At 42.0% G+C, this 20958-nt stretch overlaps 3 protein-coding genes across 3 annotated transcripts; all 3 read left to right on the top strand.

Annotated features, from left to right (window-relative positions):
* The first annotated feature begins 2218 nt into the window (after positions 1-2218).
* On the top strand, positions 2219-5438 carry LOC127919495 (ferredoxin-2, mitochondrial-like). The gene is made up of 5 exons (XM_052503145.1): positions 2219-2396; positions 2849-2900; positions 3163-3269; positions 3623-3710; positions 3892-5438. The coding sequence occupies exons 1-5, from the start codon at positions 2219-2221 to the stop codon at positions 4046-4048; spliced, it is 582 nt and encodes a 193-aa protein (XP_052359105.1). The 3' UTR covers positions 4049-5438.
* Positions 5439-9736: 4298 nt separating this feature from the next.
* Positions 9737-13103, top strand: LOC127919494 (GATA-type zinc finger protein 1-like). Its single transcript, XM_052503144.1, has 4 exons — positions 9737-10042; positions 10223-10332; positions 10863-10956; positions 12227-13103. The coding sequence occupies exons 1-4, from the start codon at positions 9744-9746 to the stop codon at positions 12360-12362; spliced, it is 639 nt and encodes a 212-aa protein (XP_052359104.1). The 5' UTR covers positions 9737-9743; the 3' UTR covers positions 12363-13103.
* Positions 13104-14356: 1253 nt separating this feature from the next.
* On the top strand, positions 14357-17043 carry LOC127919493 (forkhead box protein D1-like). The gene has a single exon (XM_052503143.1). It carries the CDS (start codon positions 14485-14487, stop codon positions 15487-15489), a length of 1005 nt encoding a protein of 334 aa, XP_052359103.1. The 5' UTR covers positions 14357-14484; the 3' UTR covers positions 15490-17043.
* Positions 17044-20958: the final 3915 nt, after the last annotated feature.

Below are 20958 nucleotides of genomic sequence, written 5' to 3'. Positions count from 1 at the left end.
AAAACACTCACGAACTTTTACAGATGCACAATCGAGAGCATCCTGTCGACCCCATTTCGTTGCCCCCTGTCTATAGACAGAAACTAAAACAGGAAGCACCCGAGCTCAGGTCTGTTCAACGCTGGTCCGACCAATCGGATTCCACGCTTCCAAGATTGCTTCGATCACTGGTACGATCACTGTATCACCGCCTGGTACGGAAACTGCTCCGCCCATAACCGTAAGGCTCTCCAGAGGTTAGTGAGGTCTACACAACGCATCACCGGGGCAAACTACCTGCCCTCCAGGACACCTACACCACCCGATATCACATGAAGGCCAAAAGATCATCAAGGACAACAACCACCGAGCCACTGCCTGTTCACCCTGCTATCATCCAGAAGGCGAGGTCAGTACAGGTGCATCAAAGCGGGGACCGGGAGACTGAAAAACAGCTTCTATCTCAAGACCATCAGACTGTTAAACATCCATCACTAACAATGAGTGGCTGCTGCCAACATACTGACTCAACCCTAGCCACTTTAATAATGGAAATATTGATGTAATAACAGTATCACTAGCCACTTTTTCAATTGTTTTAACCTTTATTTAACTAGGCAAGTCAGTTAAAAACAAATTCTTATTTTCAATGACAGCCTAGGAACAGTGGGTTAACTGCCTGTTCAGGGGCAGAATGACAGATTTGTACCTTGTCAGCTCGGGGATTTGAACTTGCAACCTTCCGGTTACTAGCCCAACACTCTAACCACTAGGCTACCCTGCCGCCTCAAAGCCACTTTATATAATGTTTACATACCCTACATTACTCATCTCATATGTATATACTGTACTCTATACCATCTACTGCATCTTGCCTATGCCGTTCGGCCATCACTGATTCATATATTTTTATGTACATATTCTTATTGATTCCTTTACACTTGTGTGTATAAGGTAGTTGTTGTGAAATTGTTAGGTTAGATTACTTGTTAGATATTACTGCATGGCCGGAACTAGAAGCACAAGCATTTCGCTACACTCGCATTAACACCTGCTAACCATGTGTGACAAATAAAATTTGATTTGGTTTGATTTCCCTGTCCTAGAATCGCCCAGGCAGCCCATTGACGATGTATGGGCACTGTACACAATGGTCGTTAATACGATTCCAATTGAGTTTCCCATCTCCTTAAAAGTGTCAATTCAATTCAAGGGCTTCATTGGCATGGGAAGAATATGTTAACATTGCCAGAGCAAGTGAAATATATAATAAACAAAAGTGAAATAAACAATACAAATGTACAGTTAACATTACACTCACAGAAGTTCCAAAAGAATAAAGACATTTCAAATGTCATATTATCTGTGTATACAGTGTTGTAACGATGTGCAAATAGTTCAAGAACAAAAGGGAAAATAAATGAACATACACCTGGGTTGTATTTACAATGGTGTTTGTTCTTCACTGGTAGCCCTTTTCTTGTGGTAACAGGTCACAAATATTGCTGCTGTGATGGCACACTGTGGTGTTTCCCCTGGTAGATATGGGAGTTTATCAAAATGGGGTTTGTTTTCAAATTCTTTGTGGATCTGTGTAATCTGAGGGAAATATGTGTCTCTAATATGTGTCTGTGACCACCCCTACACACGCATGGCTAGGCCTAACTCAACGTATGTTTCATTAAAAAATAAATAATAATATTCAAGCTGAACTGAAAAGGACAATGTTGTTTGTACCCATAAAACCCCAACTACATAAAACAATAGAGCTCGAATTTGAGGCTTGCAAGTATTTCATATTTCATTCGTTAACATTAATGAAGGTATCAGTACAGGCACTTCTTGGGGGTACATCCACATAGGATAAAGTAAACTAGTTGTTCTTTGATATTTTTAAAATGTATTTAAAATTTATTTAACTATATACAGACATTACAGATATACAGACATTACAGATATACAGACATTACAGATATACAGACATTACAGATATACAGACATTGCAGACGATAATTGTTGGTACACAAAGACTGAGATAAAAAAAAATATATATATTTTTATATATAGAATTTGTAATAAAGGCATGTTAGACAAGTCAGACTAAAAATTGTTTTGTTCGATAAATGTGTGTTGCAACAGCGCGCTCTGCCGCTGAAATAACCGAAGACAGTCCAAACATGCGTTATGTCATTGCTACTTTTTTATTGGCTGCTTTCGTTCACGTGATCAAAACATAATCATGGCGGTCTCCGCTGGAGTTCGGTCGAGCGTGGGGCTGACTTTGAGACTTTCTAGAGTTATACCAGATTGTAGCACATGTCCTTTCAACAGGTTGAATAGTTATTTGAATGGTATAGCTAGTTCGTCGAATGTTGATCGTTTTCGGACGTTGAACCGACACTTGCAGACATCCAAAGGTGAGTTGATCGGTTGCTAACTATCGCAGCTACACTTGGATTGCTATCTAACGTTAGCTAATTGTTCAGCTTCCATGAAACCAAATCATTTATATCAATTTAGTGCTGGACAGCTGCTAACAAGTTAGTTATGTCTACGAACATCGTAACTAGGTACTATTAGTAAGGATCCCGAGTGGCGCAGTGGTCTAGGGCACTGCATTTCGATGCTTGAGGTGTCACTACAGACACCCTGGTTCGATTCCAGGCTGTATCACAACCGGCCGTGACTGGGGATTGGGAGTCCCAAAGGCATCTGTTGCTAAGAATGTTTTGATAAGTTGTGTAACTAATCTCCAAAGCTGCAAATTCCCTGTAACTAAGTTGGTCTCAAAGTCGTACTGTAAGTCAGACAACCCGTAAGAGGATATGGAACTGAATGTCAACGATGTCTTTATTTTTTCTTTGTGAAGGTCTGTACCAAAGTGAGGCGGGTGCAAGTGCAGAAGACCCAAAAGAAGAGGTGTAAGTAACTACTTTGCCAGTGCATCATTTAGCTAGCTAATTGATTGTTAGCTATTTATGTATTTGCAATTTTCACTCCATTACAGTACATACATGGTCAGGTTAGTAACCCTAACCCTTATGCAGACAAACTCAAGGGGATATACACATACTTTGGTACTGATTTTCCTTCATGTCATTTGAGTGCATCATGCATTTATCACTTGCATTGTCATTTGTGAACTATGAGTTTTTAATATTGTTGTTTTTGGCCTGCTCTTAGGGTGAATGTGGTGTACATAGATAGATCAGGACAGAGGATTCCAGTGAAGGCCAAAGTGGGAGACAATGCAATGTACCTGGCCCATAGGCACAACATTGAACTGGAAGGTGAGTGCTAATAGGGTTTGTGATGACGTCCTGAGAGAATTCAGGTCAAAAGTTGGTGACTGATTTCTCCATTATTGTATTCATGAAAACTATTTTTTTCTTTTTATTTAACTAGGCAAGTCAAATTCTTATTTTAGAATGATGGCCTACACCGGCCAAACCCGGACGGCGCTGGGCCAATTGTGCACCGCTCTATGGGATTCCCAATCACAGCCGGTTGTGATACAGCCTGGATTCAAACCAGGGTGTCTGTAGTGACGCTTCTATCACTGAGACGCACTGCATTAGACCGCTGCGCCTGGGAGCCACACTTACATCTTGTTTCTTTCTTCCTGTCCATGTGTGATTTTAAGGAGCTTGCGAGGCATCACTAGCTTGCTCAACGTGCCACGTGTATGTGAACAGAGACCATGTCGACAAGCTGCCAGAGCCTGACGAAAGGTATGAGATTGTTTTTTATAAGATATGCCATAGTCCATGAGAGCTCATGTCATTGCACGTCTTATGGTTGTACATTGCCCCTGTCAAACGCATACTATAAAAACAAAACTTTTTAATTGTCAACAAGACTCTTATAATGCAATGCAAATCAATGGCTTCAATTTGATTCTTCTCATCCCAGAGAGGATGACATGCTGGACATGGCCCCAGCGCTACAGGAGAACTCCAGACTTGGCTGTCAGATCATCCTCACCCAGGAGCTGGAGGGCATCGAGCTTACCCTGCCTAAGGTCACCAGGAACTTCTACGTGGACGGCCATGTTCCCAAACCACACTGAGGATACTACACACTAGCACCCTACTTAGTGTGAAGCAATGTATTGGGCATGGATGCTAAAGTAGTATGGATGTTTACACTCTACACTAGCACCCTACTTAGTGTGAAGCAACGTATTGGGCATGCATTCTAAGTAGTATGCTAGTATGGATGTTGGAACACGGCCCCTCAGGACTGAGTCGTAAGAGAGAGAGAGAGTCGCTTGAAGGTTCCCTCCCAAGTCAAGAATGCTCTTACATATCCACATGACTGTGACCGAAGACAACAGCTATATACGAGTCACTGGCTGCATTTAGACAGCGCCCCTGATGGGATTGGTCAAAAGACCAATTAGTGGAAAAAATATCAGAATTGGGCTGCCTGTGTAAACGCAGCCTCTGAAGTGTGTTGTATATGGCTCACACTGAAAGTAATGCTGATTGTGGAAGAGTTAGATGGTTTTCAGCATTTATGTATAAATATGTCATGTGTATAGAAGAGTTCTCAGGCCAAGATTGAGATGTCTATCAAACCGTACAATGTCACAGACAGTTCTATGTTTCATAGTAACCGGAGTCAGCATTTCAGAAAGGCCTGTTGTCATTGCTACGCAAATAACTTTGTGTCCTTGAATAGAACATTCCATGTTACAACTCATTTACAAAGGTCAACATACACACATCTCAGGTGGAGCTTCCAAATAGTCTTGTCTCTACAATAACAGCACTCGCATACAGCTAATGAACAGGATGTTATGTGTACGTATACATAGCTTTCACCATTATATCTACCTTGGGACAGTTTCTAGGAATTTTACTGTTGTGGGTGTGTGGTGACTAGTCAAGCCCATCCATAACACTGAAAGCCCTTTCCCTACATCAAGCCTGTCAGGAATCATTAATCATCTCTGATGTAGCAATTTTGCAGTGTGTTTTGTAAGCAGAGGGCAGCTTGAGATCGATTGGAATGGAAAGGGTTGAATCTGTTAGATAACTAATGATGCCAAGGAGATACTTGGACTGCGTTCACACAGGCAGCCTCATTTTGATATTTTTTTCCAATCACAGATCTTTGCACATCAAAGCTGATCTGATTGGTCAAAATGCAGCCTAAACCATTTTAAACTGACAGATTCATTTTGTCCAATTCCCAAGTCATTTCTGTTTCTGTCCATCCATACCCAGTAATGATTTGCCTTGTCAATTCACCGTTAGTCTCATAACTGTCCATCAAAAAACACCTGTATCCAGTATTAGTTGGCTCCTTTATGAACCTGGAATGCTTTCACTTGTACTGTAATTAATGTGTCTGTCATACGCACAAGACGTGTAGGTGTATTATGTATATATGGTATATCTCAAATTTGCAAGTATTTTAGATTTGTGCAATAAAAATACCAAAAGTTTGTACTAGTCTGTCTTAAGCCCTATGCTTTTTAAAAACCACACTGAAGGCAATTGAACACCACAAGTGCAGTATTCAACACCAGTCCTTGAGAGCAGTTTAAATCCTCAAAACCCAGGAAATGGAAACCAATTGCATAATCGACCAATTAGCAATATCATACAAGGGTCAAGAAAACCACCTCTGGCCCTTTGAGGACTGACTTTGAATACCACTGCTAAAATGGCTGCGTTTAGGCAGCCCAATTCACATCATTGGTCTTTTGACCCATCACGGATCTTTTCCCGAGCTGATCTGATGGGTCAAAACAACAATTAGCGAAAAATGATCAGAATTGAGCTGCCTTTCTAAACAGACAATGTGTCACTGCTAAATACTGATACATTGTATTTGTTTTGTGTGGGAGATCATTTTAAATGGTTCAAGATAAAGCATCGCTAGTCAAACTCAACAGTAGACCTACAATTTATACCAAGAACCTCACTTCGTGTTTTTTAATGGATGACTATTCGTACAAAGCATTACTAGCCTATTTACCTGTATGTAAAAACGTTTTATATATATACAGAAGAAACCGAGGCGCCACAAGGCCGACAATTCGGGAAAATCCAGAACGCAAATCACTCAACCCACACTTTTATGTGTTTATGCAGGTCAATCAACTTCAATCACAGACATCTGTGGCATCCTGTAGGCCCAACAACAAATGCATTGCGGTAACGTGACTATCAATTTCCTGAAGCTAGTGATCAAATTGAGGGAAATAACTTGTCATCTCTCTCAACACGGATTCAGTGAGAAAACCAAGGGTCTGCATGTTGGCCCTGATCGCCTTGGTAAGAGACAACCGGGATCACCAACGTGATCAGGACATTACATAATCAAACGATTGAACTCGATAGTTTCAATAACTATTTAATCCGATCGATCACAGGGATCTCATAATTCGATTTTTTTTATTTAAATACTTGACATTTTCTAAGGTAGGATGTGGAGATATTGTGTGGCAGAAAAGTTCGTATTCAAACGCACGGCCTCAGTGTGCCCTCAGACTGAGCAGTGAGCTCGAGCAAGATGTGTCATCCTCATTCAGGACGTTAATCAAATAGTAGAATGCAGATGATTACGTTTTGAGGAGAAATTCATACAATTTGACAAAGTAAGTGTGCATCAGGCTATATCGTGTTAGATAATGTCATTGTAGGCTTACTCATTATTTGCTAAAGGTTTGTTGGGCAATTAATTCTAGCTCTGCTCACGAAGCTAATTTGATTTTGACAGCTAATTCAGACTGTTCTCGAAGTAAGAGTAGTAGGGTACTAATAGGCTACTTTACAATCTTTTTAGTTTGAATTATTATAGTATAATGAAATCAACTATCATGTGTAATCATTTATTGTAATTTGTAAGTATTTGTTTTTATTTAGTGTGTGTGTGTTTACCGGTAAAAAGTTTTAAACACCTAGTCATTCAAGTGTTTATTTTTTACTATTTTCTACATTGTAGAATAAAGTGAAGACATCAAAACTATGAAATGACACTGAATCATGTAGTAACACAAAAGTCTTAAATCAAAATATATTTGAAATTCTTCAAATAGCCACCCTTTGCCTTGATGACAGCTTTGCTCTTGGCATTCTTTCAACCAGAGAGAATGCTTCATGAGGAATGCTTTTCCAACAGTCTTGAAGGAGTTCCCACATATGTTGAGCACTTGTTGGCTGCTTTTCCTTCACTCTGCGGTCCGACTCATCCCAAAACATCTCAATTTGTGGAACTCCATCACTCTACTTCTTGGTCAAATAGCCCTTAAACACCCTGGAGGTGGGTGTCGTTGTCCTGTGGAAAAACAAACAATAGACCCCCTAAGTGCAAACCAGATGGGATGGTGTATCACTGCAGAATGCTGTGGTAGCCATGCTGGTTAAGTGTGCTGTGAATTCTAAATAAATCACAGACAGTGTCACCAGCATAGCACCTATTCCTCCATGCTTCACGTTGGGAACCACACAAGCGGAGATCATCCTTTTAACCTAGTCTATGTCTCAAAGACACGGCAGTTGGAACCAAACAACTCAAATTTGGACTCCTCGGCCCTAAGAACAGATTTCCACCGGTCTAATGTCCATTGCTCGTGTTTCTTGGCCCAAGCAAGTCTTCTTATTATTGGTGGCCTTTAGTAGTGGTTTCTTGGCAGCACATTGACCATGAAAATCTGATTCACGCAGTCTCCTCTGAACAGTTGATGTTGAGATGAGTCTGTGACTTGAACGCTGTGAACCATTTATTTGGTCTGCAATCTGAGGTGCAGTTAACTCTAATGAGCTTATTCTCTGCAGCAGAGGTAACTCTGGGTCTTTCATGTGGCGGTCCTCATGAGAGCCAGTTTCATTATGATGCTTGATGGTTTTTGTGACTGCACTTGAAGAAACTTTCAAAGTTCTTGAACATTTCCATATTGGCCTTCATGTCTTCAAGTAATGATGGACTGTCGTTTCTCTTTGCTTATTTTAGCTGTTTTTCTGTAATATGGACTTGGTCTTTTTCCAAATAGGGCAAGCTTCTGTATACCAACCCTACCTTGTCACAACACAACTGATTAGCTCAAAAGCATTAAGAACAAAATAAATTCCGGAAATTAACTTTTAAGGCACACCTGTTAATTGAAATGCATTCCAGGTGACTACATTGTGAAGCTGGTTGAGAGACTGCCAATAGTGTGCAAAGCTGTCATCAAGGCAAAGGGTGGCTATTTGATGAATCTCAAATATAAAATATATTTTGATATGTTTAACCCTTTGGTTACTACATTATTCCATAGGTGTTATTTCATAGTTTTGATGTTTTCACTATTATTCTACGATGTAGAAAATATTAAAAATCAAGAAAAATCCTTGAATGAGTAGGTGGGTCCAAACTTTTGACTGGTACTGTATTCAGCTGATAACTTTAATTATACTTTAACAATAAAACATATTGTATTTACATTCAAACCTGTATTGTCACTTAATAGTATAGGAAACACTTTCCAATTGATTCCTTTCCACAATATGGGCACATCAACATGAACACAGGAGCCATTTACAGACCAGGCAGCCAAGGGACCATGGAAGATCCGGACACCCAAGAGGGCCTGCAGGTGTGTGTGCTGTGCTTGAGGTGGGTCAATATTATCTCAGGGTGTGGTTGAGTCTTCTTTCTTTTATTTTTATTCAGGTGACCCAGTCCACTATCCTCTACCTCATCCAAGAAGCCTCCAAGCTAGCAACTCCCACCCCTGTCCACAACCGCTCCATAGACTCAAAGCCTAAGACTTTACCTGTATCAAATGAAAGGTCTAAAAAGAATCAAGTGTCTGATCATAGACCTTCTCCTCCTCAGCACAATTCCTCCCTCATGAGCCTTCATAACCAGCCAAAAGATGACTTAGAACAATGTAGGAGACATACAAACTCAGTCCTGCCCAGCTGTCATAGTAGCAGCAGTCCGTGGGAGTTGATGAGCCTGATCAACATGCAGTGTGAGAGACTCCTCCAGTCAGATGACCAAGAGGGAACCTCCGCTAGGGCTCAGTTGGTTCCTATAGACTCTGACGATCATCCTCCTGAAGGTGTGGGGTACAGTAAGAACACTGTCCCTGTCTGCCCCACTCTAATCAGTACCAGAGGGGATTCTCCCCATCCGCATGTCGTGTCCAGGGGAGAGATGGGGGAGTTGGGTGGAGGTGGTTATTGCTCACCCACAAGTCCAGGTACCAGTTCTCAGACATCACCGGATGTCAATGGCAGCTACAAAACTAAACCTGGTGTGGGAGCTTCAGACTCTGAGGTTGTAACGAACAAAGAAACAGGAGCCACATTTTGTCTTAACGGTGATGGATTGTCTGTGAGTGAAGAAAGCAGAAAGGTCCCCTGTGCCTTAGTCCAAGACGACAACACAGTGAAGGAGGTCCGTCCTGAGGCAAAAGACGGGCTGTCAGTTAAACATCAGTCTGTGTCATATATAAACCTGTTTGGGCAAACGCTTGTCCACAAAGTAGCTACAATTAAGGATGCAGCAAGTCTGTCGTCTCCCTCCGTAGACACCATGACATGCTTACATCCAGGCCCAGAAGAGCTGAACCTTAACATGACCCTGGACTTCAACTCAAACATATGTTTTACCTTTGACCCCAAGGAAGACATGCCACCAGCCCCAAACTCCTCTTATAATATGTTGCTCATATTGAACAGTGAAGCAGGGTCTGTGAATGTGAACGAAAAGTCAGTACAAGATGGCAGTATTGCAGGCGTCAAAGCAGAGCTCAACGCTCCATGGAAGAGGACACAGACACAGTACAAGATACCAGTATTATTACAGACTCTCCGTTGGACCTCACCCAAAGGTGCAAGGACTTGGAGGACGACATGGACACTATCCCCGCAGCCCCCCAGTCTCCCTCTCCGTCTATCCCCATGTGGAGGTCCACCAAGGCCCCCAGGAAGCAGCTCCGTCCCAGCCGGAGTGTGGATGTTGGAGACCCAGACTTCCAGGGAGTGACGTTCCGGATGCAGACGGAGCTGGACGACAGCAGGGAGCAGTGTCGCCTTCTCATCACCTCCAAGAAGTACAGGTATGGTTGATGTCAGAGTACTTTGCACTTTGCTCTTTCTCCCCAGAACTCAAAAACATGTATTATATTATTTAGCGCTGCCGTAATAGAACGTATTATATGAATGTCACAAATTTCCCTATGCGGTATATTGTTGTAAAATATCTCACAATGTTCTCTACAAACTTGTGTGTGTCCTAGTGAAGAGCTCTCTAGTGGTCCGACCAGGAGGTCACTGAGAGCAGGCAGGTCCCGTTCATCCCAGAGTTCCATGAGGACCAGCAGCTCTGAAGAGAGTGACCCCTCCTCCAGTGAATTACCAATCTCTATCACTCTTCACCAGGAGGGGGCGCCACTACTGCACAAAACAATACCAGCACCGTATAAATAGGCAGAACATTACACTCTTAGAAAAAAGGGTTCATGAGAGGTTAATTGCAGGGACTGTATGTTTTGTGTAGAACTATTTCTACTCCAGTAATCCAGGAGGGGGTACCATTACAACACAAATCCAAACACTTTAACTAGAACCATAGACAGGTGGAATACATTTGATGAGGGGGAGTTTTAATGGAGGTATTTTGGGAAACGGCTGTGTAAACATCCTAAGACTTTAATGAGTAACGTAGTGTACAGTGTTTGAGGGCAGGGTTGCGAGATCAGGTTGTGCTTTGGCACTCCCACTCACCGTGCACCTAGAAAGAAAACCGAATGAGAGAGAAGCCGCATACTGAGTCATGGAAACCTGTCATTTCATTATTGTACAACATATATTTAGGAGGATTAGGGCACAAGGCCTGTTTGTTTGTACTGATAGCCACTCCTTTCTCCTCCCCATCAGAGAATAAGATCTGTGCCTCTTGCTGCACCATGAAGACTCCTCTGTGGCGAGATGCTGAGGATGGTACCCCGCTGTGTAACGCCTGTGGAATAAGGTGAGTCTCGTTAAATACACTGCATTATCAAGCATATCGTCACGGCCCAGAGTTTCTCCTGATCAGGTCACGTGGCCATGAACTCTGACCCTGTGGTTATAGTAAATGGTGACGGTGACGTAGATGGTTTGATGACCACGATATTGCATAACCCTGTATGTGAGCAGAATTAGAACTTGAAGGACACGTAAGGCCATCAATCACTGTGACCTACAGTTGAAGTCGGAAGTTTATATACACTTAGGTTGAAGTCATTAAAACTCGTTTTTCAACCACTCCACAAATTTCTTGCTAACAAACCAAAGTTTTGGCAAGTCTGTTGGGACATCTACTTTGTGCATGACACAAGTCATTTTTCCAACAATTGTTTACAGACAGATTATTTCACTGTATCACAATTCCAGTGGGTCAGAAGTTGACATATACTAAGTTGACTGTGCCTTTTAAACAGATTGGAAAATTCCATAAAATGATGCCATGCTTTAGAAGCTTCTGATAGGTTAATTGGCATAATTTGAGTCAATTGGAGGTGTACCTGTGGATGTATTTCAAGGCCTACCTTCCAACTCAGTGCCTCTGCTTGACATCAAAAGAAATCAGCCAAGAACTCAGATTTTTTTTTGTAGACCTACACAAGTCTGGTTCATCCTTGGGAGCAATTTCCAAATGCCTGAAGGTACCACGTTCATCTGTACAAACAATAGTACGCAAATCTAAACATCATGGGACCACGCAGCCTTCATAGCGCTCAGGAAGGAGACGCGTTCTGTCTCCTAGAGATGAATGTACTTTGGTGTGAAAAGTGCAAATCAATCCCAGAACAACGGCAAAGGACCTTGTGAAGATGCTGGAGGAAACAGGTACAAAAGTATCTATATCCACAGTAAAACAAGTCCTATATTGGCATAACCTGAAAGGCCGCTCAGCAAGGAAGAAGCCACTGCTCCAAAACCGCCATTAAAAAAGCCAAACTACAGTTTGCAACTGCACATGGGGACAAAGATTGTACTTTTTGGAGAAATGTCCTCTGGTCTGATGAAACAAAAATGGGACTGTTTGGCCATAATGACCATCGTTATGTTTGGAGGAAAAAGGGGGAGGTTTGCAAGCCGAAGATCCTAACTGACCTAAGACAGGGAATTTTTACTAGGATTAAATGTCAGGAATTGTGAAAAACTGAGTTAAAATTTATTTGGCTAAGGTGTATGTAAACTTCCGACCTCCATTGAATATCCCCTGTTATTCTCCTCCATGTCTACTTACTCCTCAGGTATAAGAAGTACAAGGTACGCTGTCTGCAGTGTTGGCACATCCCTAGGAAGGAGGGCAACTCCAACTCGCGCTGCTTCAAATGTGGAAACTTATCACGGCTGGCTACGTCCCACCGCAAGCACTCTGCCTTGTAGGGGAAGGGAACACACTTAGGCCTTGGCATGAGGTCCTAGACACTGATACCACAGACAGTCCCCCTCCAGGTACATGGTAATTGGCCACACCTCCTGACTTTGAGACTCTTGGAGTTATTTGATAATTTATTACATCACATACTGTCATAGTGTGTCACGGTGTTGGCTGAGCCATGGTGAGTCACAGTCTGACGGGTCTGGCTGCTTTTAGCACTGTAGCGTGCGCTTGTCACTTTAGGAAGAAAGAGTTCAAATGAAGAACAGTCTCCTGCTTGGAGGCTGTGTCTGACAATAGACTGTCTGTCTGAAATGACCCTGACAAAAGTAGTGCACTATACAGGGAATTGGGAGTCTCTGGCCAAAGGTAGTGCACTTTTGGGACTAAGGACCCATGGCTCTGGCCAAAGACGGTGCCCTGCTTTACTGGGAATAGGTAGCCAATTTGGACTGTTTACTCTCCTTGTTTACTAGGCTTGACATTGGTGCTATCCAGTTTGTATGTTACATTAAGTTCAATTAATTTGAGTGATATATTATCTGTTCTGGTTTATTATTATTATTATTATTATTGTTTCTATTTGGTTGTTTCTGGACTGCCCTTAGCATTAACTGGCTGGATTAGAGATTAAGCAATTCCTTATCTTGACTGTTTCCTGTAAACAAATAAAAAATAAACGTTTGTGTTAGTGTGTACTACACTTTTGGGTTTGGTGTGCATAAAATTCGTGTTAACATATCTTATTCGATTTGTTTTCATTTCATCTCTCAACCCTCTGAATGTGTGTGCCTACGACTTGGTCTAGAGGGAGGAATATGAATTGATGCGGAACCATATTCAAACTGATTTGTGAGAATTGCTTAAGGGATGTTTCTATGCTTAAATTAAATGCAATTAGTGGGACTTCAAAATGTATCAAAATAAGAAAGATGCAAGTTTAATATCAGACACTGCTGCAGCAGAATTGAATACATGACCTGGACGGTGCATTATTTTGTGCCTGTAGTGAAACGGCCCTTTTTTTCTTTTGCCGATGGCTTTTTCAAATCAGAAAAGTGCATAATCCATTCTGAAAGAATAACTATACAGTATTAGCCATGTGATTGGCCACCCACTTGCGTTATCTGCGGGAAATATTGGAATTCTCATGAAGTATTTAGTATAGAGCAGTTTTAAATTAAAATCCGTCTACTGCTAACTTGTCTTTCACATGTATAGATAAGTGGCCTAACCTAATCATAACATTTAGTTAACTCATATATTACTCGTTATAGCTGGCCATAAACAAAATGGAAAGAATGGCTAATGCATGATTTTTAATTGATTACACAATATAGAGCTAGCTAGTGTCTTTAACACCCGTATAATGTTTATGCATTACTGCAAAGAGACCACACGTAAAAGCGCAGCTCTGGCACCGAAGTCATTTTGTAGCTCTCTAGTTCAGTGCTTCTTAATTCATTTCTCAAGTGAAATAAAAGCCATCATAAAAGGATGCTCCGGACCGAGAGCTGGGTAGGATTGGCATTTGTTGTGCGAGACCGATTCTATTCAAATAAAAGGCTGTAGGTATTCAGTAATGGTTTAACTAATGGGAGAACGGGATGTATTCTTGAGTCCTGTTATGTTAAAACGTGTCGAAGAAAACTGACAATAGTTCACCCATCAAATGATTACAATCAGGCTTCTGATTTGAGTACAAAGTGCATTTGTATTGAGTGTATGACAACACGCCCCGAAGACTGTGTCCTAATGTGCCATTGTGTGTTGGACATAAAGTTGTCTAATGGCTTTATTCCATACGTTAGTTCTCCCCAAGATCAAAAACACGTTTGTAGGCCCAATGATTGTTGTGACTGCTTGTGATGGATGTTTACGTTCGTAAGTCTTTGTCGTAATTATTTTCAGGACTGAAGAGGAAGAGCAGCAGGAGGAGGGGGGGTGAAAAGTAGTTTCGTGCAGCTGGGTTTTCTTTTCTTTTTTTGTTAATGAAAAGCGAAAAGGCAGGAGGTAGGAGGCAGGAGGCAGGCCCGTCGCGTGTGTCGGCTCTGGCTGGTGTCCGACCCGAGGCTCATCATCTCGCCTGTTGGCGCATGCAGGTGGCACCGGACCCGCGAGAGGATTATGACCCTGGAAGGAGAGCTCGAACTCATGGAGAGGGCAGATGCCGAAGTGGATGGAAAAGGGAACAAAGCTACACGGAACGAGGGGTATGTATCTTTAACCAAAGAAGACGGGGCCGATTTGGAGCAGCAAGGCGCTGCGTCCTCGTCTCCAAAACAGCCAGCGAAGGATACGGAGGATGAGGGTGACTTTACGCCGAACTGTACAGAGAGAATCGCTGCCTCGGTGAAACCTCCGTACTCCTACATCGCTCTTATCACCATGGCAATCCTCCAGAGCCCGAAGAAAAGACTGACTCTCTCGGAGATATGTGACTTCATCAGCCAGCGCTTCACGTATTACGGGGAGAGGTTCCCGGCGTGGCAGAACTCCATCCGTCACAACTTGTCCCTCAACGACTGCTTCGTCAAAATGCCCCGCGAGCCCGGTAACCCCGGGAAGGGGAACTACTGGACGTTAGACCCTATGTCGTCTCATATGTTCGAGAACGGGAGCTTCCTACGGCGGAGGAAACGTTTCAAACGGCAGAATTACCGATTTGGAATGATGGACACCCGGTGCCCGCTCGAGCGCAGCAGCGTGCTCCCAGGATTTTCCTTCTACGGGACGAACGGAATAGGGCCGTGTCATTTTCAGGTACCCGGTTTGGAATTGTACCGTCACTTGGGCATCGAACATCATTCTGTTTCTAACCAAAGCATCCCACCAGTGAGCAGCATCTTGCCCGCGCTCTCCTCACTTTTATCAAGGAATTCGAACGTTGTCCAAAAGACATTTCTTCCACATCCGTCTCTTAGCTTTGAGAATTTCGAAACGACGCGCCGCTCAGCCTCCACGGTGGCCCAAGCTTTGGTCCCCGGATCTTCATTTCTGTCCCCGGCCTCGCTCCATTCAATGGGCGCTCCGCATCTCTGGAGCTTTCATCCCGAGTACCACAAACTACGCGCTCTCCCCAACTCCAGCCGTATAGCAAATGAACTCTTGCAGCAACTTGGTGACAAATAGCTTAATCAATAGTGTTTTCTGTATTGACGAGGATTCATCAGGGAAAACCACCTTTAATAGATTTGTATCTATTCAATTAAACAAATGCTTCAAATGAAAAAAAAAATGTTTTGAAGATGTGTTAATTGAGTCAACATTTTTAACGATGTTAGTGGCCAACCCAAAAAATGTTTTGCAATATAAATGTTTGAGGCCTATATTTTGTGTAAATAAGCACTTTATAATTCAATGTTTTCATTTGACATTTGGCAACATCATTAATTGTAATGCTGAAAACAACACTACATTTAAAAAAAAATCAAATTGAACATGTCAGATTTATTATACAACTTCTCTTGATTCACTAACGCAGAACCTCTCCGAATTAGCCTAATCTCCCAAATGTGCCAATCTTGCCAGTGGCAAATGTAATCTCTATACTTTGACAATGTTATATTTTGCCTTATTTATCTTTAAGAGGAAGTGTGTTTTCCTACACTGTGGAATCAAAAACACACAAAATATTTGGAGCGCAAACAACGTGGAGCCCTGAAACATAAAACCACAAGTTTTCAATAGCCTTTTATTTTCAAAGGTGCCTGGTCTTATTTTTGTTAAAGTTGACAATATTTGGTTTGATTGACTGGCGTTATAATTTGACAAATTATCATTTGAAAATGTTTCATTCAGTAGCTTAATTTCTGCTACATTCGGCCATGCCTGCGTGGCAGAAAATATGAGCTTCACCTGCTTGGGCAAGCGAGTGGAAACCGTTTAAATGTGACGACATCATTGAGTTTATTTTATTTTACTCTTCGTGTCAACGTGTGATTGATTTCCACATATATATATATATATATATATATTTTTTTTTTAAATGTGTAATGTATATGCAAGATCTCACAGTGCACACACACGCCCATTCTTCATCTCTCGCTCGAGTTTCTCTGTATGCGCGTGTGTGTGTGAATCGGTGCGTGTCCTGCACCCCTACATGTGTTAGAAGGCATTCCACAGTCAAAACGAACGCCTTCGTATTATAAAGACCTACAGTTCCAAATCCGGCACGCTAAATAAGTTATGAAACATCTGCTTGTTCTGTAATGTTGCTACACGATTAACCAGACGCATCTAGAGAGATCCAGCCTACATTAAACATCACATTGTTATATTGAGTGTAATGTGCAGTTGTTACTTCAATGCAGCCTATATTTGTCTGTGTCTATAGATTCTGTGTGCTGTCTTGGACTTGGGCTATAGTGTTTACCATATGCCTGCCTCTCCGTTTCAGAAAGACCCATGTCAGCATTACTACACAGCTTTAACACACTCATATTACTCACTTTAGTTGAAACCATCAGTACATACAGCATAGGGATACTATTAATACATACATTTGTGGATGGGAGTCATTGAGTTTTGGGGATGGATAGACATGTGTTTTGGAGCATTTGATCTCCTGCTATAAATCCTAGTGTTATTGGATTGCTGAGCATCGGAACACACACAACCTCTCCACTTTCCACCATTGGTCATCTCTTTGAGCAGTTTGTTTTCCCTGGCACACACCATCATATTGGGCTTTTAATCAATTATACCTTTTTCTCCTTCCCCCGTTCCCTTGCCTCTGTTGAACTGTTCTGTGTGTGTGTGTGTGTGTGTGTGTGTGTGTGTGTGTGTGTGTGTGTGTGTGTGTGTGTGTGTGTGTGTGTGTGTGTGTGTGTGTGTGTGCGCGGAACCCGTGCGCCCCATTAAAACTCAACTCTGCATGGTGTTTTAAAGGCCCCTGTGCGCGCATGGCGGGCGATATGAAGGAGTGTGTATTTGGAAAAGGGGACCCCCCTTGTGGCAGCAGATGACAGTGACATATAGCAGGAGTGCCACCCAGAAGGCCTATGAGCTCACACTTCAGCCATGCATCCACAGAGAATGAGAGAGATGAAGGGAGCAAGGGATAGATGGAGAGAGAGAGAGAGAGAAAGTGTGTGCACGTGCACAAGTGTTTGTGGAGCTTCTGAGTTTCAGGAGAACAAGAATACAGATGATGGTGCCAGAAAGGAGTTTAGTAGAGGACAGGGAATCAATTGAAGGAGAAAGAGATGTGTTAGAAAAAGGGAAAATCTGAAGAGTAACAGAGAGAAAGAGAGTTTAACAATGGTGATGGTGGTGACAAAGAGTGGCTTTGATTTTACAGTCAGGTATTTACCCGGTTACTGAGAAATTACATCATAATTACCTATAATTACATTTGGATCTTTGTGTTTTACTGAATCAACCACTCCTATGTGCCGTTAAGTACCAGGTCGTTTAGAACTCTTTGAAGTAAGTGCAAAAATTCCATTCTTACCACAGAAGTGTAAATAGGGTCTGTCAAGTAAAATCCTTCCATCCTATTCTGTTGAAATAACTTTGACCTGCAATTTACTTACCCCAGGACCTGTATTCAAAAAGCATCTCAGAATAGAAGTGCTGATCTAGGATCAGGTCCCCCTTGTTCATATAATCTTATTCATTATGATATAAAAGGCGTGTTGCAACGGCAAAACTGATCCTACATCAGCACTCAGAGACATTTTACGAATATGGTCCCAGATTATTTTCTATTACTATTAGAGATGTGATGCACCGAATGTTTCCAATTATCTCATAGCTAGAAATAGGACCACAACAAAAGCAGGAAAAAAATAAAAGTCCAAATAGCCCTATTTTCTCTGCTATGTTTAGTCTCGCTACGTGATGTCAGAGAAGACAGCCAGATGTCATGACTTCACCCTCACTCACCCCTTAACCGATCCAACACATATCAATCTGTGTGTGTGTGTGTGTGTGTGTGTGTGTGTGCGCGCGCACATACGCATCTCTACCACACATCAGTCACAAACCCCAGGTTCCAGGTCAACAAACAGCACCAGCCATTTACTTCTTAGAGGAAAGACAGATTGACAGAACTGTAGGAAAGAAAAATGTAGGAAAAAACCCCAGATACTACCCAGGTCTAGTGTGATTTGTAGATGGAGGGGTATTTAGTTAGGATTAGCCTCTGATAGAAAAAACTGTTGACTTGGTGTTAGAAACACACACACAACTATGCTGCTCTCCTTGTGCCACCTTGGTGTACGAGGCAGGGTGGACTGGTGTGTGTGTTGTGTATCTGCTTCTCTTTCCTACTGCTCCTCACTTCCTTCTTCTCTCTTCTCTCCTTGTCTCCTGCTTATCTTTCTATCCAAACTCTCACCTTCTTGTCTTTGCTCAGCCCCCCATTCTCTTTCCTTCTTTACTTCTTTCCTTCCTTCCTTCTTTCTCACTCTCTCTCTCTCTCTCTCTCTCTCTCTCTCTCTCCCTCTCTCTCTCCTCTGCCAGTCTGCCCTCCTGTTGTAGTTCATATCTGTATTCTAGGTCTATGCCACCCAGCCATCTGTGTAGTGAATATGCTGTTCCTCCTGCCCAGTGCTAGGTAGCTCACTGTGTTGGTGGTCCCTGGTGTAAGCTGCATCCTCCTCCTCTCCTGTTCCTTTTTTTTATATAGCAAACACAAAATGGTTCCTAATTCTCTGCTGCTGAAGGGTTGTTATTTGTGGCTTTTGGCTGGGGCAGCAGAGCCAGGCTTTTAATTAGAACAAGCTGCTGGATCTCCAGTTGTCTTTTCTTCCTTCATGGCCTGAAGGACTCTCGCTCCAGATCTGGAATAGTACAGAACAATTCATTAGGTTCTCAGACACTTAGGTGGTTGTGATCCGCCTGGGTGGAACCTGTTGATGTATGAGACCGAGTCCACACTTTATTTGGATCATCCAGATAGTCCCTCTGTCGATGCTCTAGAGGTTGTCTTACTATCAACAAACTGTCCGTTGATAAGCAACTGCTTGCTAAGGTTAGGTTTAGAATACGGGTAAGGGTAAGGGTTAAGTTTAGGGTTAGGATAAGGGTAAGGGTTAGGTTTAGAATAAGGATTAGGGTAAGGGTTAAGTTTAGGGTTAGGATAAGGGTAAGGGTTAGGTTTAGAATAAGGATTAAGGTAAGGGTTAGGTTTAGAATAAGGATTAGGGTAAGGGTTAAGTTTAGGGTTAGGATAAGGGTAAGGGTTAGGTTTAGAATAAGGATTAAGGTAAGGGTTAGGTTTAGAATAAGGGTAAGGGTAAGGGTTAGGTTTAGAATAAGGATTAAGGTAAGGGTTAGGTTTAGAATAAGGGTAAGGGTAAGGGTTAGGTTTAGAATAAGGATTAGGGTAAGGGTTAGGTTTAGAATAAGGATTAGGGTAAGGGTTAGGTTTAGAATAAGGATTAGGGTAAGGGTTAGGTTTAGAATAAGGATTAGGGTAAGGGTTAAGTTTAGGGTTAGGATAAGGGTAAGGGTTAGGTTTAGAATAAGGATTAAGGTAAGGGTTAGGTTTAGAATAAGGGTAAGGGTAAGGGTTAGGTTTAGAATAAGGATTAGGGTAAGGGTTAGGTTTAGAATAAGGATTAGGGTAAGGGTTAGGTTTAGAATAAGGGTAAGGGTAAGGGTTAGGTTTAGAATAAGGATTAGGGTAAGGGTTAGGTTTAGAATAAGGATTAGGGTAAGGGTTAGGTTTAGAATAAGGATTAGGTAAGGGTTAGGTTTAGAATAAGGATTAGGTAAGGGTTAAGTTTAGGTTTAGATAAGGGTAAGGGTTAGGTTAAGAATAAGGATTAGGGTAAGGGTTAAGTTTAGGGTTAGGATAAGGGTAAGGGTTAGGTTTAGAATAAGGATTAGGGTAAGGGTTAGGTTTAGAATAAGGATTAGGGTAAGGGTTAGGTTTAGAATAAGGATTAGGGTAAGGGTTAAGTTTAGGGTTAGGATAAGGGTAAGGGTTAGGTTTAGAATAAGGATTAGGGTAAAGGTTAGGTTTAGAATAAGGATTAGGGTAAGGGTTAAGTTTAGGGTTAGGATAAGGGTAAGGGTTAGGTTTAGAATAAGGATTAAGGTAAGGGTTAGGTTAAGAATAAGGATTAGGGTAAGGGTTAGGTTTAGAATAAGGATTAGGGTAAGGGTTAGGTTTAGAATAAGGATTAGGGTAAGGGTTAAGTTTAGGGTTAGGATAAGGGTAAGGGTTAGGTTTAGAATAAGGATTAGGGTAAGGGTTAGGTTTAGAATAAGGATTAGGGTAAGGGTTAAGTTTAGGGTTAGGATAAGGGTAAGGGTTAGGTTTAGAATAAGGATTAAGGTAAGGGTTAGGTTAAGAATAAGGAATAGGGTAAGGGTTAGGTTTAGAATAAGGATTAGGGTAAGGGTTAAGTTTAGGGTTAGGATAAGTGTTAAGGTTAGAGCTAGGCTTAGGGTTAGTAGATAGATAGTCTACAGACTATCAGTTACATTTCAACTATCCAAATAAAGTGTTACCGAGATTGAAGCAGGCTAGTGGTGGTCTCCTGTGCCTAGGGTTATGGGTTAGAACGAGGGAGGGAAGGAGGGAGAGAGAGAGAGGGGGGAGGATGAAAATCGAAATAAAGAGTTTCTCACAGTATGTTCCGG

This window comes from Oncorhynchus keta, unplaced genomic scaffold (genome assembly GCF_023373465.1).
Source record: "Oncorhynchus keta strain PuntledgeMale-10-30-2019 unplaced genomic scaffold, Oket_V2 Un_contig_16796_pilon_pilon, whole genome shotgun sequence".
Taxonomy (NCBI): domain Eukaryota; kingdom Metazoa; phylum Chordata; class Actinopteri; order Salmoniformes; family Salmonidae; genus Oncorhynchus; species Oncorhynchus keta.
The sequence above is the reverse complement of the archived record's forward strand: the minus strand, read 5'-3'. Positions and strand labels throughout refer to the sequence as shown.

What these genes read in the sequence shown, in the direction of transcription:
- LOC127919495 (XM_052503145.1), top strand. Translation starts at nt 2,219, where the DNA reads ATGGCGGTCTCCGCTGGAGTTCGGTCGAGCGTGGGGCTGACTTTGAGA. An exon ending in ACACTTGCAGACATCCAAAG is followed by an intron (nt 2,397 to 2,848) that starts GTGAGTTGATCG and finishes TTCTTTGTGAAG; the next exon opens with GTCTGTACCAAAGTGAGGCG. An exon ending in GCACAACATTGAACTGGAAG is followed by an intron (nt 3,270 to 3,622) that starts GTGAGTGCTAAT and finishes TGTGATTTTAAG; the next exon opens with GAGCTTGCGAGGCATCACTA.
- LOC127919494 (XM_052503144.1), top strand. Translation starts at nt 9,744, where the DNA reads ATGGAAGAGGACACAGACACAGTACAAGATACCAGTATTATTACAGAC. An exon ending in ATCACCTCCAAGAAGTACAG is followed by an intron (nt 10,043 to 10,222) that starts GTATGGTTGATG and finishes TGTGTGTCCTAG; the next exon opens with TGAAGAGCTCTCTAGTGGTC. An exon ending in TGTAACGCCTGTGGAATAAG is followed by an intron (nt 10,957 to 12,226) that starts GTGAGTCTCGTT and finishes CTTACTCCTCAG; the next exon opens with GTATAAGAAGTACAAGGTAC.
- LOC127919493 (XM_052503143.1), top strand. Translation starts at nt 14,485, where the DNA reads ATGACCCTGGAAGGAGAGCTCGAACTCATGGAGAGGGCAGATGCCGAA.